The 18321-nt window shown below is 30.5% G+C and overlaps 1 protein-coding gene and 1 long non-coding RNA gene across 5 annotated transcripts; one reads left to right on the top strand and one right to left on the bottom strand.

Moving 5' to 3' along the window:
• Positions 1 to 14281: 14281 nt before the first annotated feature.
• LOC125606631 (casein kinase II subunit alpha-2-like) lies at positions 14282 to 17836 on the bottom strand. Of its 3 annotated transcripts, XM_048775580.1 has the most exons (7): positions 16675 to 17836; positions 16366 to 16495; positions 16159 to 16293; positions 15851 to 16008; positions 15663 to 15753; positions 15503 to 15568; positions 14283 to 15423 (listed from the first exon to the last, which is right to left on the bottom strand). In XM_048775580.1, exons 2-7 carry the CDS (start codon positions 16420 to 16422, stop codon positions 15283 to 15285), a joined length of 648 nt encoding a protein of 215 aa, XP_048631537.1. In that variant the 5' UTR covers positions 16423 to 16495; positions 16675 to 17836; the 3' UTR covers positions 14283 to 15282. The 3 variants fall into 3 exon arrangements, 2 of the variants coding, with proteins under 2 accessions (XP_048631561.1, XP_048631537.1); XM_048775604.1 differs by lacking the exon at positions 16675 to 17836 and having other exon boundaries at positions 14282 to 15423; positions 16366 to 16498; XR_007337995.1 differs by having other exon boundaries at positions 15399 to 15423; positions 15868 to 16008; positions 16159 to 17821.
• On the top strand, positions 15603 to 16109 carry LOC125606775. 2 transcript variants are annotated; one of them, XR_007338047.1, is made up of 2 exons: positions 15603 to 15781; positions 15885 to 16109. It is a non-coding gene; the product is annotated as an uncharacterized LOC125606775 (long non-coding RNA). The 2 variants fall into 2 exon arrangements; XR_007338039.1 differs by having other exon boundaries at positions 15630 to 15781; positions 15848 to 16109.
• Positions 17837 to 18321: the final 485 nt, after the last annotated feature.

The raw sequence follows: 18321 nt of genomic DNA, 5'->3' as shown, positions 1-18321 counted from the left end.
ACTTTTATGATTCATAAATATTTTCTCGTTTATTGTTTTAATCTTTAAAAAAAAATATATGAGAAAAAGACCAAAATAGCACTAAATCAAGTTTTTGTTCCCAAACTAGCACTCAAGGCCAAAAGTCACAAAAATAACACTCAAGGAGTGGGGTTTAGGGTTTATAATTTAGGGTTTAGGGTTTAGAGTTTAGGTTTTAGGGTTTAGAGTTGAGAAGTGAGGTTTTGGGGATAAGATTTCAAATTTTGAAAAATAAAAAAATTTAAATTTTTCAAAAGATAAAATGCTATTTTGGTCATTTTAGTTTTTGAGTGCTATTTTTGTGATATAAACTTAGAAATGTGCTATTTTGGAGATTTGCCCAAAATATATCTCATAAATATTTTATTTTTTTACAGATTTTAAATTTTACACATAAAATTAAATAAAACTTTAAATAAGATTTAAAATATTTTAAACTAGATTTAGACAACAATAATATACAAACATAACTTAACAAATTTTTTTTTAAAAGTTACGTGAAGTCATAACTATTACACAAATTTAAATATTACAACAACACTAATAGTCAAATAAGTTTGATCCGGAAACTTCAAAATTTTCAAATATTGTCCAAAATTTTTTGTGTAACTTAAGATGGTTGTTGTTGTTGATTTTGATGTATTTTTCGTACAATTATTTCTTCTTCATATCGAATATATTCACGAGTATTAATATCATCGAAAAGAAATTAGTCTTTTAGCAATATTTTATGTTTCTCTTTTACTTTCTTGTTCCGATCTAATGTATTTACAAGTATCAATATCACCCGATTTCAACAACTTTTAGCTCGTAATCTACAAAGTAAAAATGAGGAGAGCCATTTTTACTTCGATATGCACTAATAGATCATATATGCATTACGAAAATCATTTTATAGAATAATATGGTATTTTGTTTGAAGTTCAATATTAATTAAGTTATTTTTATTTAAATTTTTATATTTTAATTGAATATTTTATTAATTAATATTGTTGTAATATGTTTATATATCTGCTAGTTATTTACAATATAAGGATCATATTATAAAATACAAATAGTTTTAAAGTTGAGTTTGAAGTTTTGCTTTTGGAGAAAAACACCTTTAAACTTCAAATATAGAGTTTTGGAAACTTCAAAATAGAGTTTCTTTTTGGAGATGCTCTGAGAGAACGAAACAATCTCTCCCATAAACTCTATAACTTCGGATATAAAGTTTTTTTTCTCTAAAAAAAACATTTTAAAATTTCAAATTTAGAGTTTTGAATAATAAAACTTCAAATTTGAAGTGTAGCTACTTAAAACTTCAAATTTAAAGTTTCATCTTCTTATTTGCATTTTGATCATTGTAATTAATTACTCATTACATTTATGATTTTTAAGTGTTTTCTCATTTATCGTTTTAATCTTTAATTTTTATATATCACAAATATTTCAAATTTGTTTTTATAAATTCAAATTTTACACATAAAATTAAATAAAAAAATTTAAAATAAGATTTATAATATTTTAAGACTATAATTAAACAAAAAGAATATTACAAAAGAAACTTAATAAAAAACTTTTAAGTAAGATAAATGAAGACATAGTTATTAAACAAATTTAAATATTATAACAACATTGAAAGTCTGATAAATTTTCTCCGGAACCTTCAAAATTTTTAGATATTGTCCAAACAAGTTTTGTGTAACCGAAGATGGAGCATTACGAAAATAATTTTATGGAATAATGTGGTATTTTGCTTGTAGTTTAATATTTAATAATGTATTTCCATTTATAATTTTCTATATTTAATTTAAAATTTTATTAATTAATATTACTGTAATATTTTTATATATGTGCTAGTTATATATAAATTTTTTATGGATTTATATAACTATAATAAATATAAGGATCATAGTGTAAAATACAAATAATTTTGAAGTTAAGTTTAAAAATTTGCTTTTGGAAAAAAACACCTTGAAACTTCAAATTTAGGGGGACGTATTCAACTAAGAGTTTAAGATGATTTGTATTAAAATGACAAATCTACTATTACTCAAACGAGGATTTTAAATTTGAAATTTGAAAGTGATTAGATTTTAGTGAGTTTTTAGAGGAATTTGATCACTTTAAATCAAATCACTTATTTCAAATTTAAAATCCTCGATGAAATCCAATAAATGTGTTTTTTCTTTTCTATTTTTTTTTAATTTTTCCTCCGCATTTTTTTAATTTCTTTTTTTTAGAGCATGATTAATGGGGGTTGGTATTTAAGAACTGGTTCTTAGATTTTTTAGTTAAAAATTAAGAGATGGTTTTTATATTCCGCTAAGAATCTCACCTTAAGAACTTCGGCGGCCAGGTTGTGGGCATTCGAAGTCGGCGTTTAGGGTGACATCTTCGGCGGTTCTATTTTGTCATTTAGATCTCGTTAGAGGTTTCAGAGGTGGAGGCACGTGTAGGATAGGCAAACTCCCTCCTCCTGGTATTATGTGTTGGTCAGTGGTCTGAATTTTCCCCGAAGCGCGGAGAAGATAGATACAAGTTTTCTGTACCGGAGCAAGGATTCATCGACAGGTTCGGCTGGGTCAGTCGGCTTTACGGGCATGTGGAGACTTGTTTGAGCTGCGGTCATCCCAGTGTTAGGAGGTTTACTTGCTCTTCGTAGCAGACTGTTATCTTCTTTATTTGCAGGTATTGAGGCTCATGATCTAGTTTTGTATCCTTCTTAGCATGTTGTTGATGTCTTGAGAATTTGTGTGTATTAATGCTTGCTGCTGTACCTACTAGACTCTCACCATCCATTCGATTGATTAAGCGTTTCAGTGAACGGGTCTATTATAGGCTTGATGAAGTCACCGGGAACTAGCTACTCCAATTGAAAGGGGAACTAGGATCGAAAAATATCTTAGGCTCGAAGAGGTCCGATAATATGAGTAACTCCGCATTAGTTTCACCTCTACGGGTCCCTCTACTCCGATTTAGAACGGAGATCAATTCTGGAAGTCTTTACCTAATTAGCGGACCGTGCCGGTTATGTTTGTGTAAGGTAGATTAGTAAGGGATTGACCCAGAGTTTTTGTCTTTTCAAAATTGTAATCGATACCGGATTCCCGGTTCGACCGTTTATAACTAATAATATTAATTTTCTTTTTAAATTACAATTTTCGTGGAACATAAAGACTCTCATTTTTCTCCTTCTTCTTGGTCTTCAAGGGGAATATGAAATCCTAGAGGTTGATATGTGCTTTTTGCTGAAATTTTGTATTTTTCGTTTTCTATTTATTTTTATTTAAAATTTTTATTTTCATTAAGTATTTGATTAATATTTGAAAGATTTAGTTATATACTATATCTACCTGTTTCATACAAAAAAAAATGTCAAAATACATTTTTTTCTTGTTATACAAAAAGTGTCACTTAACAATTACAATGTAATTTATATTTACTTTACCTTTAATATTAATTACAAAATGCATTGATCTTATATATAATTTTATTGATCTCAAATACTATTGATCAAATATGTGTATTTATAAGAACAAAAATGAAATTTAATCATTTGTCTTAATCTGTGTAAAAATATCAAATTAATACTCTTCGATAAATTATTATTTTCTTAATATTTTATTTATTCAACTACAATTTCGTTGAGGTTAAGTAAATTTCCAAATACAATTGTAAGATTTCAGTAACAGTGTTCTGTTCTGCTTTTATTTTAGTCGTGTATTTTGTTTATTGGTGTATTGGTCATCAAGTTTTATTTCTGCTCTTATGTGTCTGTTATGATGATATTTTATATTATGTCCGTCGTTCGATTATACAACTATATATTTTTATTTTCATATCAGTTATAGATATATCTTCAAGGATTTTTCCAAAATTCCTCATATAACATTTTTTTAACAAAAATCTACATTTATTTAGATACAATAACCTAAACTATCTTGTTTATCTTATCTAATATCTCGTATTTATATTATAAAAGCATTTTTAAATTTTCATTGTTTAATTTTTATATCTTGTTATACTTTATTTTCTAACTATTAACTTTTTGAATTTTTTATTATATACTAATTCTTGATTGTGGATATGAATCAATATTGTTTAAGTTACCTTAGTGATTAAAAAAAACTGTTTGATTCACTATCTTTTTGGTTGATCTTAGTTTGATAAAACGTATAAATTTTTACTGTAGTTTTCCATTAATTTTTAAATTTCTCTAAGTTTCTGATTAGTGACCAAACTGGAATAAAATTTTCTTTAAATGCATTTTTTTATATATTTTCATTGGCTTGAGTTTAATCAAATCTGAAAACAATATCACAAATAAATTTTTATTCGCGCATTCCTATAATATTTTTTAATGTATTTTAAATTTATGTATTATTGGATTACATTAGCCTTTTAATTATCTTATTATTTATTATTTTTTTCTTCAAGCTCAGATTACATTATATATTTTCAGTGATTTTTTTATTATATTTGGTTCTTCATACAGAAAGTTTTTTTTAACTCTTGTGATATTTTATAAAATTAATGATAAATCACACAACTAGTAGAACCAAAACAACAAAAACAAGAACATATCTAACTCCACGCAGCCGACAATCAAACGAGAGTTTCCATAGAACATGAATAAGCACGAGCTGAAACCATAAGAACCAAAGACTTGAGGAAACCACAAACCATATAGGCCGAAACCACAATCTCACAGGAACCAACCCGGCAGAAACTACGACGCCAAAACTGAAGCAGACACAGAGACAAAATCCACTAATAACACATCTGCAACAAACCGCCAGCGACCATGAAAAACCAAAGCACAAGATCAAAACTTGAAACTCGAAGAGGGGACAACAACTAGAAGGATCAGCAGCTCATACACGCGGACCCTCGTGTACCCATACCCCACCACCTACAAGCAAAAGTATGGTCACCTCCTCGCAAGAGATGAGCTGAAAACCGAAACCACTGCTTCGTCTTAATGCTTTACTCCGCAAACCAGTCACAGAGAAAAAACAGGTAGATGGCTCCACAGCTGTATACCATCCAAAAGTCGAACCCCAACCACAAGACCTCGACAAACTGGAAGCGCCAAAAGCTCGAAGAGATAAGAAAAAGCGGAAGTAGTGAGAATACTCAACGCTCGAGCCATTGAGTCAAACACTGAAAGATCTACCAAAACCGACAAAAACGAACAACCGGTTACATACACCCCCGTAACCCGAGAAAGAGCCGGCGATCGAGATGCTAGAGAAGCCATCCTTTCCCGGGGACACAAAGCCGGCGATAGAGATGTTAGAGAAACCATTCCTTCCCAGAGACACAAAGCCGGCAAAACCGATGCGAAAAGAGCCATCGCTTTCCAGAGACGGAACCGGACGACCATCGAAAAGAAAGCATGTCACCGGAGACAAACGATCAGAACACCGATCCTCCCTCACGTAGCGGCAGTGAGAAGCACGGCCAACCACGGAGGGAGACCGATGGCTATGGAGTTTTTCTCTCTCTGACGGCTAGGGTTTTTGGACAGAAAGTTTAACAAATATATTATGTATTAATATTTGGTTATGGTTTTCCATTATTTCTTTTCTTGTTAACTTTATTTTTTAACTTGAGCTTTGTGACCCAAAATGATAGAATAATTTCGTGAAACTATTACTTTTTGGTTGGTGTTTTTATCTATTTATATTATATATTCTAATTAAATTATTTTCTATTCATTAAATTCGGGTATAATTTGAAAATACACTATTCATGAATTTAAATTTAAAAATACTTTGGTTTTATTTTTTTAGGGAATTGCCAAAAATACTACATTCATAGTATCAGTTTTCATATTTTACACTAACCACTTTTACACGTACTTACAAGACTATAGGATGCTGACTGACCTCAAACTGGTGGTATTGGAAAGCTAACTCAAAGCTCTATCTTCTGTAAGATAGGCTCAATCTAACAGTGGGAAGATCTCTATACATAGCTAGACATCTGATGCGTCTGTGCAGTTTTGCACTCAAAAAGTTCCAAAAGACACCAAAAACACCACTTTCCTCCAAATCGTTCCTGAACCTGGAAACACTCTAAATAGACTATATATCGTAGTAAATATATCTTAAAACACTTATATACCATAACTAATAATGTGTAAAATCCATGGCCTATCAATAGTAAATCGATACAGTATTTTAGGATCGAATACACAAATAACTAGTGATCGCTAAGAATACACAAATATCCTTAATCTAAGCATATAGGGAGGCGAGGTGAATTCTAAACTAATGAAATGTAAAGACAACTAATAGATACTAATAAATAAAAGGTAAGAAAGACGAGCTCTTGGGAACTGTAATTGGTCAGTGATAATTGTTTTAGATTTGGATGCTCTAAAGATCTAGATCATCGACTAACAAGTGCTCTATAGGTCTAGATCACATTCAAAATAGATTAAATTCATTTCCGTGACAGGAAACCCTATGCTAATCGTGAATTAAACATCAACTTCGGTTGGCCTAACGCAATCAATCATGCATGAATAACAAGTCTACTAACTACTAAACATCTCGGACATCAACTTCTGTAAAGGACAATATTAGGTTGATTCAAGCATTTTAAAAACACCTTTTGGGCGAGAAATAGCCTAAGATCTAGACTAGAGAGATCAAGTTCAATCCAGCATTAGGAACACCTACTAAGCTTCGAACAATGTTAATCTAGTCATAAGTATCGCCAATCATCCATCTTTCACTCTAATCTACTAACCCAATAACTCTAAAAACCTAATCACTATAAGCCATAAAAGCACAAGTGGTTACCAAATGAAGAAAAACCTGACATGGAGACTTACCATAACTCTCAGATCTGTTATGAAAGAGGAGACATGGGAGAAGACTCTGTCATAAGACTTCCGGGAAGTCTTCTAATGCATTATATGTTAGAAGACTTCCAAAAAGACTTCCTTAGAAATTTTCTAAAGACTGACTCAGATATGAAAACATGCATATCCAAAAGCATTTAAATGGCTTCAAAACAGGTAAATGTCACCTAAATGTAGGCGACATTCCACATCTCATTGAGGTGGCAGTTCAATTTCTCAGGAAATGAATTCAACGGTTCAACAACGAATTTTTACTGGGTCTTTAATAAATCGGGCAATGCCGAAACAAAAGGATCAAAGTGCCGAGTTCTTTAACTTCATGAATCTGTTTCTTCTATTCATTGAGATTGACTTTCTCTATGAGTGAAATGAGGAGGGACTATTTGATGGAAATGGGCTACGCTCCCTCGTCTAGCCCATCAAATAAGAAAGTGGACTCGCCCATTAAAAGGAAAGGAGGTTGGAGTAGAGAATTTGTGTTTATACATTAATCATCTTAAACTTGTTCTTAGAGAAACCAGTTCAACGGTTCAATGCCAAATTTTGACCTAGTTTTAGTAAATCAGGAAATGCCGAAACAAAATGAGCAAAGTGCCGAGTTCTTTAACTTCATGAATCCGTTTCTTATATTCATTGAGATTGACTCACTCTCACAGTGAAGTGAGGAGGGACTTATTGATGGAAATGTGCTTCACTCCCTTGTCATAGCCCATCAAATAAGCAAGCAGACTTACCCATTAAAAGGAAAGGCGGTTGGAGCAGAGAATTTTGGTTTATAGATTTATCATCTTAAACTTGTTATTAGCGAAATAAATTCAGAGGTTCAGCGCCGAATTTTGACCGAGTCTTTAGTAAATCGGGCAATGCCGAAACAAAATTAGCAAAGTGCAGAGTTCTTTAACTTCATGAATCTATTTATTCTATTCATTGAGATTGACTCACACACTGTGAAGTGGAAAGTGACTTATTGATGGAAATGGGCTTTGCTCTCTTGTCATAGCCCATTAAATAACCAAGCGGACTCGTCCATTAAAAAAAAAGGCGGTTGGAGCGCAGAGAATTGCGTTTGTAGATTTATTATCTTAAACTTGTTCTTAGGGAGTTCATCACTTTATCCAATTTTCCTTGTAATTAACCGTGATCTTTCTAATAACTCACTATGAAATTCATGATTTCATTTTGAATATGTTGTGTTCAGATTCAATAGAAATTGTTAGAATGATTTATACTTTTTCTTTCAGATTTTTATATCAAAAAGTTGAGCTTCTATTTGAGTTCTAACTGATGAATGAAGATAACATTCATCCTTTGTTTTCATGGTATGTAAAAGTATACATGTGCTTATGATTTTATGCATAACATTTGTTTTCCTTAAAATCGAACTCGCCCTTTCATATAGTGCTATGTTTGAATGTTTATTGTTAGACATATATTAACCCATAAGAAATCCTAGTGGTCAAGAGCATAATGTTGTTCGCCGACTTCTAGGACAAGAAGAATCTATAAATATTAGGCTGAGGATTTCCAGTTTTGATATGGAGAGATTGGATAGGTATGGTCAATTTTTTACCATCATTATATCTGTGGGAACCAAAATTCGCACTGTCGATTTCCGTTTAAATTAGGAAACTAGGAAAACCCTAATTTCCCAGAGGTCCTGGAGATTTGTTAATACCACACGCCAAGCAATCAGAACACGAAATAAAGACGAGAAAATTAAGAAATCGAAAAGAGAGAGCAAAGTAGATCTTATTCCGAATTCGCCTTTGAGCGTTACAACAAGGTAAGAGCCTGGGCTACGAGAGCTGTCGGCGAGATTCATAGTTCTAAACCCTAAGACGGCAATAACCTATTTGAGTCGCACCTCGCCTAGGACTCCTTATATACTCGCTCCTAGGTCGGTTTACGCTTTTCCTCTTCTGCCCTTAAGCCGTCAGAGCATAAAAATGGAGATATTCCATTTTTTCCGATCTTCGTAATTATCTTAAAAACTTCGTATTTATCCGCGGAAACTTGACATTTATATTTCCTTGCGAACCAAGCGTAAACCGTCATGCGGCTTACGGGCTGTTGACTAAGAAACCGTAAGTTGGGCCTGGAGTCACGTCTTAGGTCCCTTTGGGCCGTCTTCTAAATCGAAGCGTTTATTACGGCTTCTTTCAATAAAGAACAAACTTTCCGCGGTTTTTACCGTAAAGTTTGATTGATGACTTAGAATGGCAGAAAACATGAAATGGGTTCGCTACGGTCTTCGGGAGATAGCATCAAAAGATAGACGAGAATGCATGGACTAGTGTCGTATCGACGTTTCGGAAGAGCTCGGTCGCTACGTAGCGACCGAGCTTGGCTCGCTACGTAGCGGCCGGACAGCGTGCATGTGTGGTAGTTGCGTAATGACCGAGCTTGGTTTGTCCATATTCCGATCATCATACTCGAATCTATCATTAGCTGGTTTGAGTATGTTTCCGATGACTTATGTTTGATCTAAATAGAATTTGAACAAAGCTTTATCTTGGGAACATACGATGTGATGTTTTCTTGACCGAACACGATTTGTTGCGGAAAGACATACTTTGTATTTTGCGGAGATTTGGACGTTAATTTCGTCGTAACCGTTTTCGACCCCAACAATATCGCCTTTTTGCTTTTTTTTTTAAATGCTGATTGATGATTATATCTCATGCTATTCATTCCTCCTGCTTCCTTGTCTGGCTTATGACTGAGTTTATCTCTTTACTATGTATCTCATTTCTCATGACTCAAAATTTAGCTTTTGAAAGAGTTTAATTTTGGTTGCCGAGTTCTTCTCCCATTTTACTTGTGCACATGCTTTGTACAAGATGTCTTATATGGTTCAGCATTGATATTTGATTAGTTCCTTGTACAAATCGCCATCTAGCAGCATGCCTATCTTGAAGAGAGAGATAATCGTAGAGGTGTTACATCCAGCTGGGATCGATAATTTCTGCTTGTTGAGGTGTGCTATGTAGCTACGTAGAGGCTCGGTCTTATGCTGAAGAATATTATATAAATTGTGAGCTGTTTTTTCAAGGTCAATTTTGCTTGCTAATTGCTTCTGGACTGACGTCAGACTCTTAACCAATGAGATTGCTTCTGGATTAGTTTATGTACAGTAAATAGCAAAAGTATTTTATTATAAAAAATATTTTCTAATTGTCATAGTTATTTGTTTTATTTCCTCTTTCCATGTGAACAAGAAAATTAAGCTATATTCCTTTTTGATTATCTCTAATATTTGAACCAATAAAAGCCATACATGCCTACGCACTCCCTCCATATAATATAAAACTACATTTGACGACCTCTTTCACGTGTTAGAGAAAATTTATTGATAGTTGAACGAGTCACTAACTTGAAGCCACGACAACAAAAACACACATAAAATAGCTAGAAATAATCTAACCAATCCTTGAAATCTCCTCTGTCGATACTTTACTGCTCAGGACAATATGAAAACACAAATAAGATGTTGGTCTAGTAGCAAAGGACTGTCTAATAAATACTCCACCACTCAAATTCAGTTTTCGTATGAAGAAACTATTTACAATTTTACATTGTCTGGCTTCTGGCAAAAAAAAAATTAAATTACTTTTTTTTTATGAAAAAAAAACACAAACTATGAAGTTCTGCAACCGGCAAAAACAAAAACAGTGGATAAGCTTCTCAATGGTGGGTGAGATTTCACTACAACGTTTATAATTTTATTGAAAATATATTAACTTAGAGCTTTATAGTACTAAAGAAAATTACGTTCCAGTCTGTATATAACATTTCAAATAATTAGCGCACTTGAAATGTCAACTTTTAAGTCTTGCATATGTTGGTACACGTCTCCTATGTATTTATATATTTTGAAGGTCTACTATAAATTATGAGAAAACGTGGAATTTTTTGCCATACCTCCTAAAAATAAAGTTCATCATAAAAACTTAATTAATCAGTTATATAATTGGAAATATAAATCTTGTTAATTTGAAAATTTTAAATTAGTTAGTTTTCAAATCTGGATTTTATATATTCATATTCTTCTTCTTTTTTTGTCACAATATATTCATGTTCTTCAAAAAATTAAAACCGTGACTTAAACTTTCATTTAATATAATGTAACTTAAGTTCCCCCCCATAGTTCATTAAAGTATATATAAATGCACTGTATTAAACTAATTTGTTATGCACACTTAATTTGGGATACATCAAAATATTTTAGAAATTAATAACTTCAAAGATAATATTTTACTAATTTAGAAACTTATCTATAATTACTGATCTGAATGAACATCCAAAAGGTCAAACAACAAACTATATATAGCCTAAACATTTTTATGAAATGTTTTATATCCAAAAATATGTGAGATCATGTAAGAACATCACTAGAAGTTAGCGGATTCCAAATTTGATACACTATTTCTGCTAGCAACTTATGATAGTGGTTTTAACAACATAATTTTTATTGGTTCATGAATTTTTTTATATAATTTTATAGCCTATCTAGTTTTAAATATTTTTTTTTTGTTTTCAAATTATATATAAAAACATTTTTATGTATTAAATACATATTATGAAATAATAAATATATATTGAATAATTTAAAGTCAGTAACTATTACATATATAATTAAATTGGTACGAACATATAAATCAATTTTATTAATCCAAAAAATAATTTTGTTTTTCTATTTGATAGGATATGTAATTAAATTAAGTGATCTTAACATACATAGTATATTTTAATATTAATATCTATTAAATGACGTTTTCTACTCATATGGTTTTTTTGATCATTTCTATCTATAATAGCAAAAAAATTAAATTACTTATAACAAAAAAATTATTGCGGGATTAATAATCTTTAAAAATTAAGTTGTCAATGTTCATTCAAAGCTTTTATCAAAAAAAATTGCTCAAAGTAAGTTTTGAAACGAAAATATTTATGTATTCATATGGTTTTTAATTTAATTTAAAACGATATACATATATATATATATATATATGTATTTTTTAATATTAATAATTAATCTAATTAAAGTTTTAACTTATATAATTTTGTAATCATTTGTACTTTTCAGAATAAAAATTTTAAACCATGGATCGTAAAATTTGAATGTGAAAATTTTAACAGTTTTAGTAATTTATTGTCTTTTTTTTAAATTCAAAATATAACATATATACAGAAAAATCTAAAATTTTATTATATGGCTATTGTGCTTATTTAATTTATTTTAATAGTTTAAAATTGAACAAATATGATATAACATATATTAATTTTTATCAGATCTTTATTATTCAAAATTATTAATTATCATATATACTTTAACCATATTAGACAATTCTGTAGCTTTTATATAAGGAAATAATAAAAACATGAGTAATGAATTTATTGTTAGTTTAATCAAAATATTATTATATAATTAGATAAACAAACATATTTTCTAATTATTCTAAAAATTATCATAGTGATGACAGGTGACTACAAAGAAAATTGTAATGTTTCTTAATTAATATATAGGGGATTACATGATTTTTTGTTATTTAGTTGATAACAATAATTATAATTATTGTATATTTTTTGTTTTGAAAGTTTTGCATTTACGACTACTAAAACTACTAGAGCCTTTTTCCGCGCTACCCGCGGATAACATGTTTTGAAAAGTTGTCTCTTGATGAGTAGTTAGTTTGGAATTATTGTGTTGTTTGTATACTGGCTTGAATAAAGAATCAAAATTGTATTATAAAATAAGTGTATGATAAAAAAGTCTTTAGTAACACTTCTATAAATTTAAATCAAGAATTTAAAGTATTTTTGAATGTCGGTTTGAGACTACACCATTTTGAACATGTTTGATAGCGCAATATTGAGTTGAGTAAAACAAAATTTGATAATATATAACGTAACATGAAAAGATCCGGTCCATGGCACAAGCAGAGTAGGCGACTGCTTAGGGCTCAAAAATTTTGTTTTCCTTTTTTTGGTTTAAATTTTTCTTATAAAATATTCGATTTTTTTTTTTACAAAAGAAAGGGAGCATATTTTGTAAATTGTAATGGAGCCTCTACTGGGTATGGGCCGTCCCTGATCATGAATTATTGTAATAAAAATATAATATTAACATATTTTTTATTTTGTTATATAGCTTTTTTTTTATCATTTTCTCATTTCATTTGGAATGTTAAAAAAAAAACTTATTTTAGACGTTGTTTCCACAATAGATATATTGTTAATTATATGAAATTATCCATTTAATTATGTTGAATTAATATGACATATAAATAATATTGTACCTTTATCTAATTTCCTCTAAGTTTAACCATGACTTATTGTTATTATGTTGATCTTTAAACTTTAATTTTTGGCTAGATGACCATCAAACACAAATTATACAAACTTAATCTGTTTCACATTCGTGTCTTTCCAATCGTTCTTGAAGACTTAAACATTGAGACTTGTACCTTCAGCCAATACTGTATTAGTTTTCCAAAATCAAGTTTTAAAAATGTGCAGTTTCTAAAAAGGTATCTCTCAGTGTGATAATTGTGAAAGTAGTGTTACTATATTACTTTATAATTGAAAAGAGACCATATCTCTAAACATATAATTTAGTGCAAAAGGTTATTGAAAATGTTAAAAACTTAATTTTTTTGGTCTAAATGTTAAAATGTACAAACTTAATTTATATTGCTTAATATTGTCTCCAGTAATATAAATTTTCAATCAAATTCTCTTTGTAACTAAACAAACCTATTTTGCAGGTATATCAGGCAAAAATAAGAAGTGTCATAATCCAAAACAAAAATAAAGAAAACACAACATTACTAAGGGCATTTCCAACCATGACACAAAATTTAGTGTTAAACTTTATTTTTCATCTCCAACCATCACACCAAAACAATATTTTATATTATTAACTTTTTAATTTTGATAATTTATTACTTTAATTATTTGTAATTTCTTAATTATATTTATTTCTTAAAATTTGGCAATTTATTTCTGTTTAGTTATATTTGTTATTTTCTTTTAGTTAATTTATATTTATTTATTTTTAATATTATTCGAAATTAAAAATTTATACATTTTAAAATGAAAAGCATTTCTCTTCTGTTACAATTTAATGTTACTGGTAATACTAATTTAATTATATTATTAATTAAAAATATAAATATAATAATAGTTTAATGATAGTAATGTAAACATACAATTTTTTAAAAAAAATATGGTATAACTATAAGTTGAATTAATAAATTTAATATATCTATAGTCAAATAGAAAATAATAAACTACATTATTTTAATATTTGATGTGATAAATTGTGTTGTACCAAATTTGGTATAATATTGTTCACACTACATCAAATTTAGTGGAATGATGTCTTAGGTATTTTATTAGAGATTGTATTACTTCAAATTTGTTGTTTTGGTGTCATGGTTAGAAATAAACTAAATAGGTAAACCGAAACAATTAGATATTTTACGGAGTGGGCGTTAAATAAAACCCACTTTTCGATATAGAAATGGTATATATATATACCCTTTCAATATCACGCAAATTGTTGAAAATGAATTCAAAGTCGGACATAAGCAGTGTTTGACGTGGGGAAGATGATCTATAACATTTCTACGGAAACATTTGTTAAAGCATAGCTACTACATATATATATATACCGTACTGATTTGAACTGAAACATGCTTTTTAGGACACTAACGAAAAACCCAATCCAAAAGTATTTTTATGTCTTTACAGGACTGGCAAGGAAATGAGGGAAATCACAACTTTTTGCCTCTACTTTTGGGCAACTCCAGCTTGGGTTCTAAAGCCAGTCATGTTACCACGCTGGATCTGTCATATCTACTGTCATTGCCAAAAGTTTCCGTCGTGACCATAGGCATTATTCCATCATTGCTTCGTCTGCAGTTTCATGATTGCTTTCTTACGGTTCTTAAGCTTCTCCTTGTGTGGAAATAAATATATATGGACTTAGTAATGTATATAGACATAAATTACATTGATCTAGCAAAGTCGTGAATGATTGTGTAGGTTGTGATGCATTGACCCCAGACATCACCTGTAACCGTAAGTGACATTGGAGGCTAAGAGAAAGCTCGAGGCTGTATGCCCAGGACCCAGGGCCAGGAGTTGGCTTGGCTCATGCGCAGACATTGTATCTCTAGCCACAATGCATCATGACCGTCATCGTTCACTTTCAGTCGAATTCACAAATGGCTCTAGGCTTTTCACAAAGATTTGCTACAACATTAACAACAATGTATATATATATATAATTTGTAAAAATTATATCAAACATCCCCAGGCCGGTTAATTTTGTTTTAATTAGAAACCAGCTTTCTAGATGAAGTATAGTATATAATGCTACAGAAGGAACCTGCGTTTCAGCTGAATGAATGATATGATTTGAAACAATTCTCAAAATTCTCAAGTTTCCTCGTAAGAATAAAAGTATCTCTAATTGAGGCGTCAAGTTCTAACTGATACTTGTTAAGATATGCATTCAATTCATCAGTTCCAGGGATCTGAGTCAAGAGTAAAAAAAAAATACTCTTTAGATGTGGAAAAAAAAACTTGATGCCCTCTAAAAACAATTAAAATTACCTTGGCAATTTTGACAAGCTGATCCTGGTTGTCATGGCCATAGAAGAAAGGTTCCTTGCGGAATATCTACAAGGGAAGATAATAAGGCAAATCAGATGATCATCGATATATATATGAAACATGCTGCAGACAATCATATAAATGTAGCAAAGGTACTCACCATCCCAGCAAACATGCAACCAAGGCTCCACATGTCCAAGGAATAGTCATAGTCCAGTAAATCCACTAAAAGTTCGTGTTCCTTGAAGTACCTGATTGAAGAGATAACATTTCATCGAGGTTAGTTATTGATAAAGACAGTATAATGTAACATGTTTACATTAAAATACAAAAATTATATAACAGAACTTGGAGACCACACGGACGTTATACTCTTTTCCAGGATGATAAAACTCAGCGAGACCCCAATCTATCAGGCAAAGTTTGCGCAGCTCATGGTCGATCGTGATATTGTGTGGCTTCACATCTCTGTGCATTATACCTTGCGAGTGGCAGTAGTCCAATGCCTGTATCATATCACAAGAAAGTTTCAAGGTTACTACTAACCTTTATATGTTGTAAGTCACTGAATGGTAAAGGGATTACACAAAAACTACCTTCAACAGCTCATAGATGTAGTATCAGATGTCATAGTCAGTCAAAGTAGGATACAGAACCTTAAAGTCTGTGCTGTTAACATACTCAAATATCAAGCTTGGAGTTTTTGAGTGTTGGTCTCTGACAACATCGAGCAGCTTCACAATGTTTGGGCCTCCACAGAGATTCTGAAGTATCTTAATCTCTCTTCTAATCTGTTAAAAAGATCACATAAATAACAATTCACAAAAGAACCTATCTAACTTTAAGTAATGTAAAACACTAACCTTCTTCTTCTTGACAGGCTTAAGGATCTTGATAACGCACTTCTCGTTGCTGTTCATGTTAATCCCCTCAAAAACCTCACTGTATTTTCCTCTCCCCACTTTCCTCACTACCTCGTAACCATCTTGCTCCCTAAAGAAACCAAACACAAAGAAGAAAGCTTGAACCTTTTAACATAAACATCATCATTACCTATCATATACAGAACTAAACCAAACAACTTCTCTTCAAACAGATCAAATATCAAAAGCCATAAAAGCTAAAACTTTCGTATCAATTCCACAAGAAAAGACTCAAACTTTGGATCTTACCCCCACTCAACATTGAAACTTTAGTATCATTCCACAATAAACTTTCGTAATCATTCCACAATAAACTTTGGTAATCCCAATACTCTTTAGAACGGATCACGTTCACATCAGTGTAGACACGAGCTTTCGACATCACGGTGCGAAGAGAGATCTCTTCTTCGAGTGAATATGGATCGAGATGAGGATCGAAGCTGCTTCCATTACTGACGACGGTCGACGGTGAGGTAGGAGAATGCGCCGACGGCGCACAGGAGATGAAGATGGCGCCGCAAAATAAGAGGAAGCGTAGAAGAGATGCGAAGGGAAAGTAGGAGGAGGAGGTGATACATTAACAGCGGAAATCGATCGGTGAAGAGGAAGAGGAATAGTCATAAGCTGACATGGCGATTTAAAGCAATCCTATTGACTGATTTTTTAATCTGACGTGTACACACTCTCTACTCCTCATATAACCCTTTTAGTATAGGTTAGATTTTGGTTCTATTTCAAATACAGACAATTTTTATTTGTATACAAACTTTTAAATGACTTTTAATAATTTGAATAAGTTTTTTTGGTGAATAATTATTATTGGTAAAACTTTTAGTTAACTCTTTAGTTATTACCATCGTCATTTCCTCATGAATGCATCCTATCTTCAGAATCATGAGCCACCAATTTTTATTTTCCTCGGTTTCTGATGCCAATTATGTGTATTTTCTAATTTGGGTTTCAGAGAGGCATCGAACCTATTTTTCCCTAATGTTTTCTAAACTTCTGCGTATTTTCTACTTTTCAGTAGATTTTTTCTACGAAAAACAAAAAAAAAATCTCAAAACGTCAACCATCCTAAATAATTTGGAGCAATCAATTTTATTATTCTATGTTGTATTTAATCTATATATTAAATTGATTTTAATATGTCTTAGGTGAATCAAAAATTTACTATAAATTTTGTAACCCATTCAAGAATTTTATCTAAAATGATTAGATTTAGATTTTATTTTTTAACTGAAATTTCCACCAAAAAACTTTAAAGGATTAGAAGAATTCCAAATATTAAGTTCAAAACATTAGATATTTTTTCAAAAAATATGTATATGTTTGGATAAAAGTGAATTTGTCATATTAATACAAATCACTTATAAAATAAAAAGGTAAAAACTCAGAATTAATATACCCGAGCGGGCAAATAACACCTAATGAGTTTCTAAACAGGGACTAAAATCAACAAAAATGGCATAGCACTAATCTAATTGTGACATGTACAAGTTTTCTTAAAAAACTATATTTTATGGTAAGGTTTTTCCTATATAGTAATAGACTATTAACTTTTATATCATCGTTAATGTAAAGTTTCTATATAAATATTTATTTTTAACAAGACTATTAAAAATATATTAGTAACAGTACCTCATAAAAATACTAATACCTCATATATCAGTATTAAATTAATATATATATATATGTATATATATATCACATAAATAAAAAATAAGCTAAATTGTAGGTGTGCATCAACAAATACAAAACTAAAGTAACATTAATTAAATATTTTATTATAAGTAAATGATTAAAATTTATTTAAATTTATCGGTTCATTATATTAATTAACAAATTGATTTTTTCAGCTTAACATATTTTAACTAAAAAATACTATTTATTAGA

The sequence above is a fragment of the Brassica napus genome, chromosome A1, assembly GCF_020379485.1.
Source record: "Brassica napus cultivar Da-Ae chromosome A1, Da-Ae, whole genome shotgun sequence".
Classification (NCBI taxonomy): domain Eukaryota; kingdom Viridiplantae; phylum Streptophyta; class Magnoliopsida; order Brassicales; family Brassicaceae; genus Brassica; species Brassica napus.
This window is presented reverse-complemented; position numbering and strand designations above follow the sequence as displayed.

Coding starts and splice junctions, on each gene's coding strand:
- LOC125606631 (XM_048775580.1), bottom strand. CDS start 16,422: ATGAACAGCAACGAGAAGTGCGTTATCAAGATCCTTAAGCCTGTCAAG. Junction 15,569..15,662: donor GTTGCATGTTTGCTGGGATG/GTGAGTACCTTT, acceptor CTTCCCTTGTAG/ATATTCCGCAAGGAACCTTT. Junction 15,424..15,502: donor AGCTTGTCAAAATTGCCAAG/GTAATTTTAATT, acceptor CTCTTGACTCAG/ATCCCTGGAACTGATGAATT.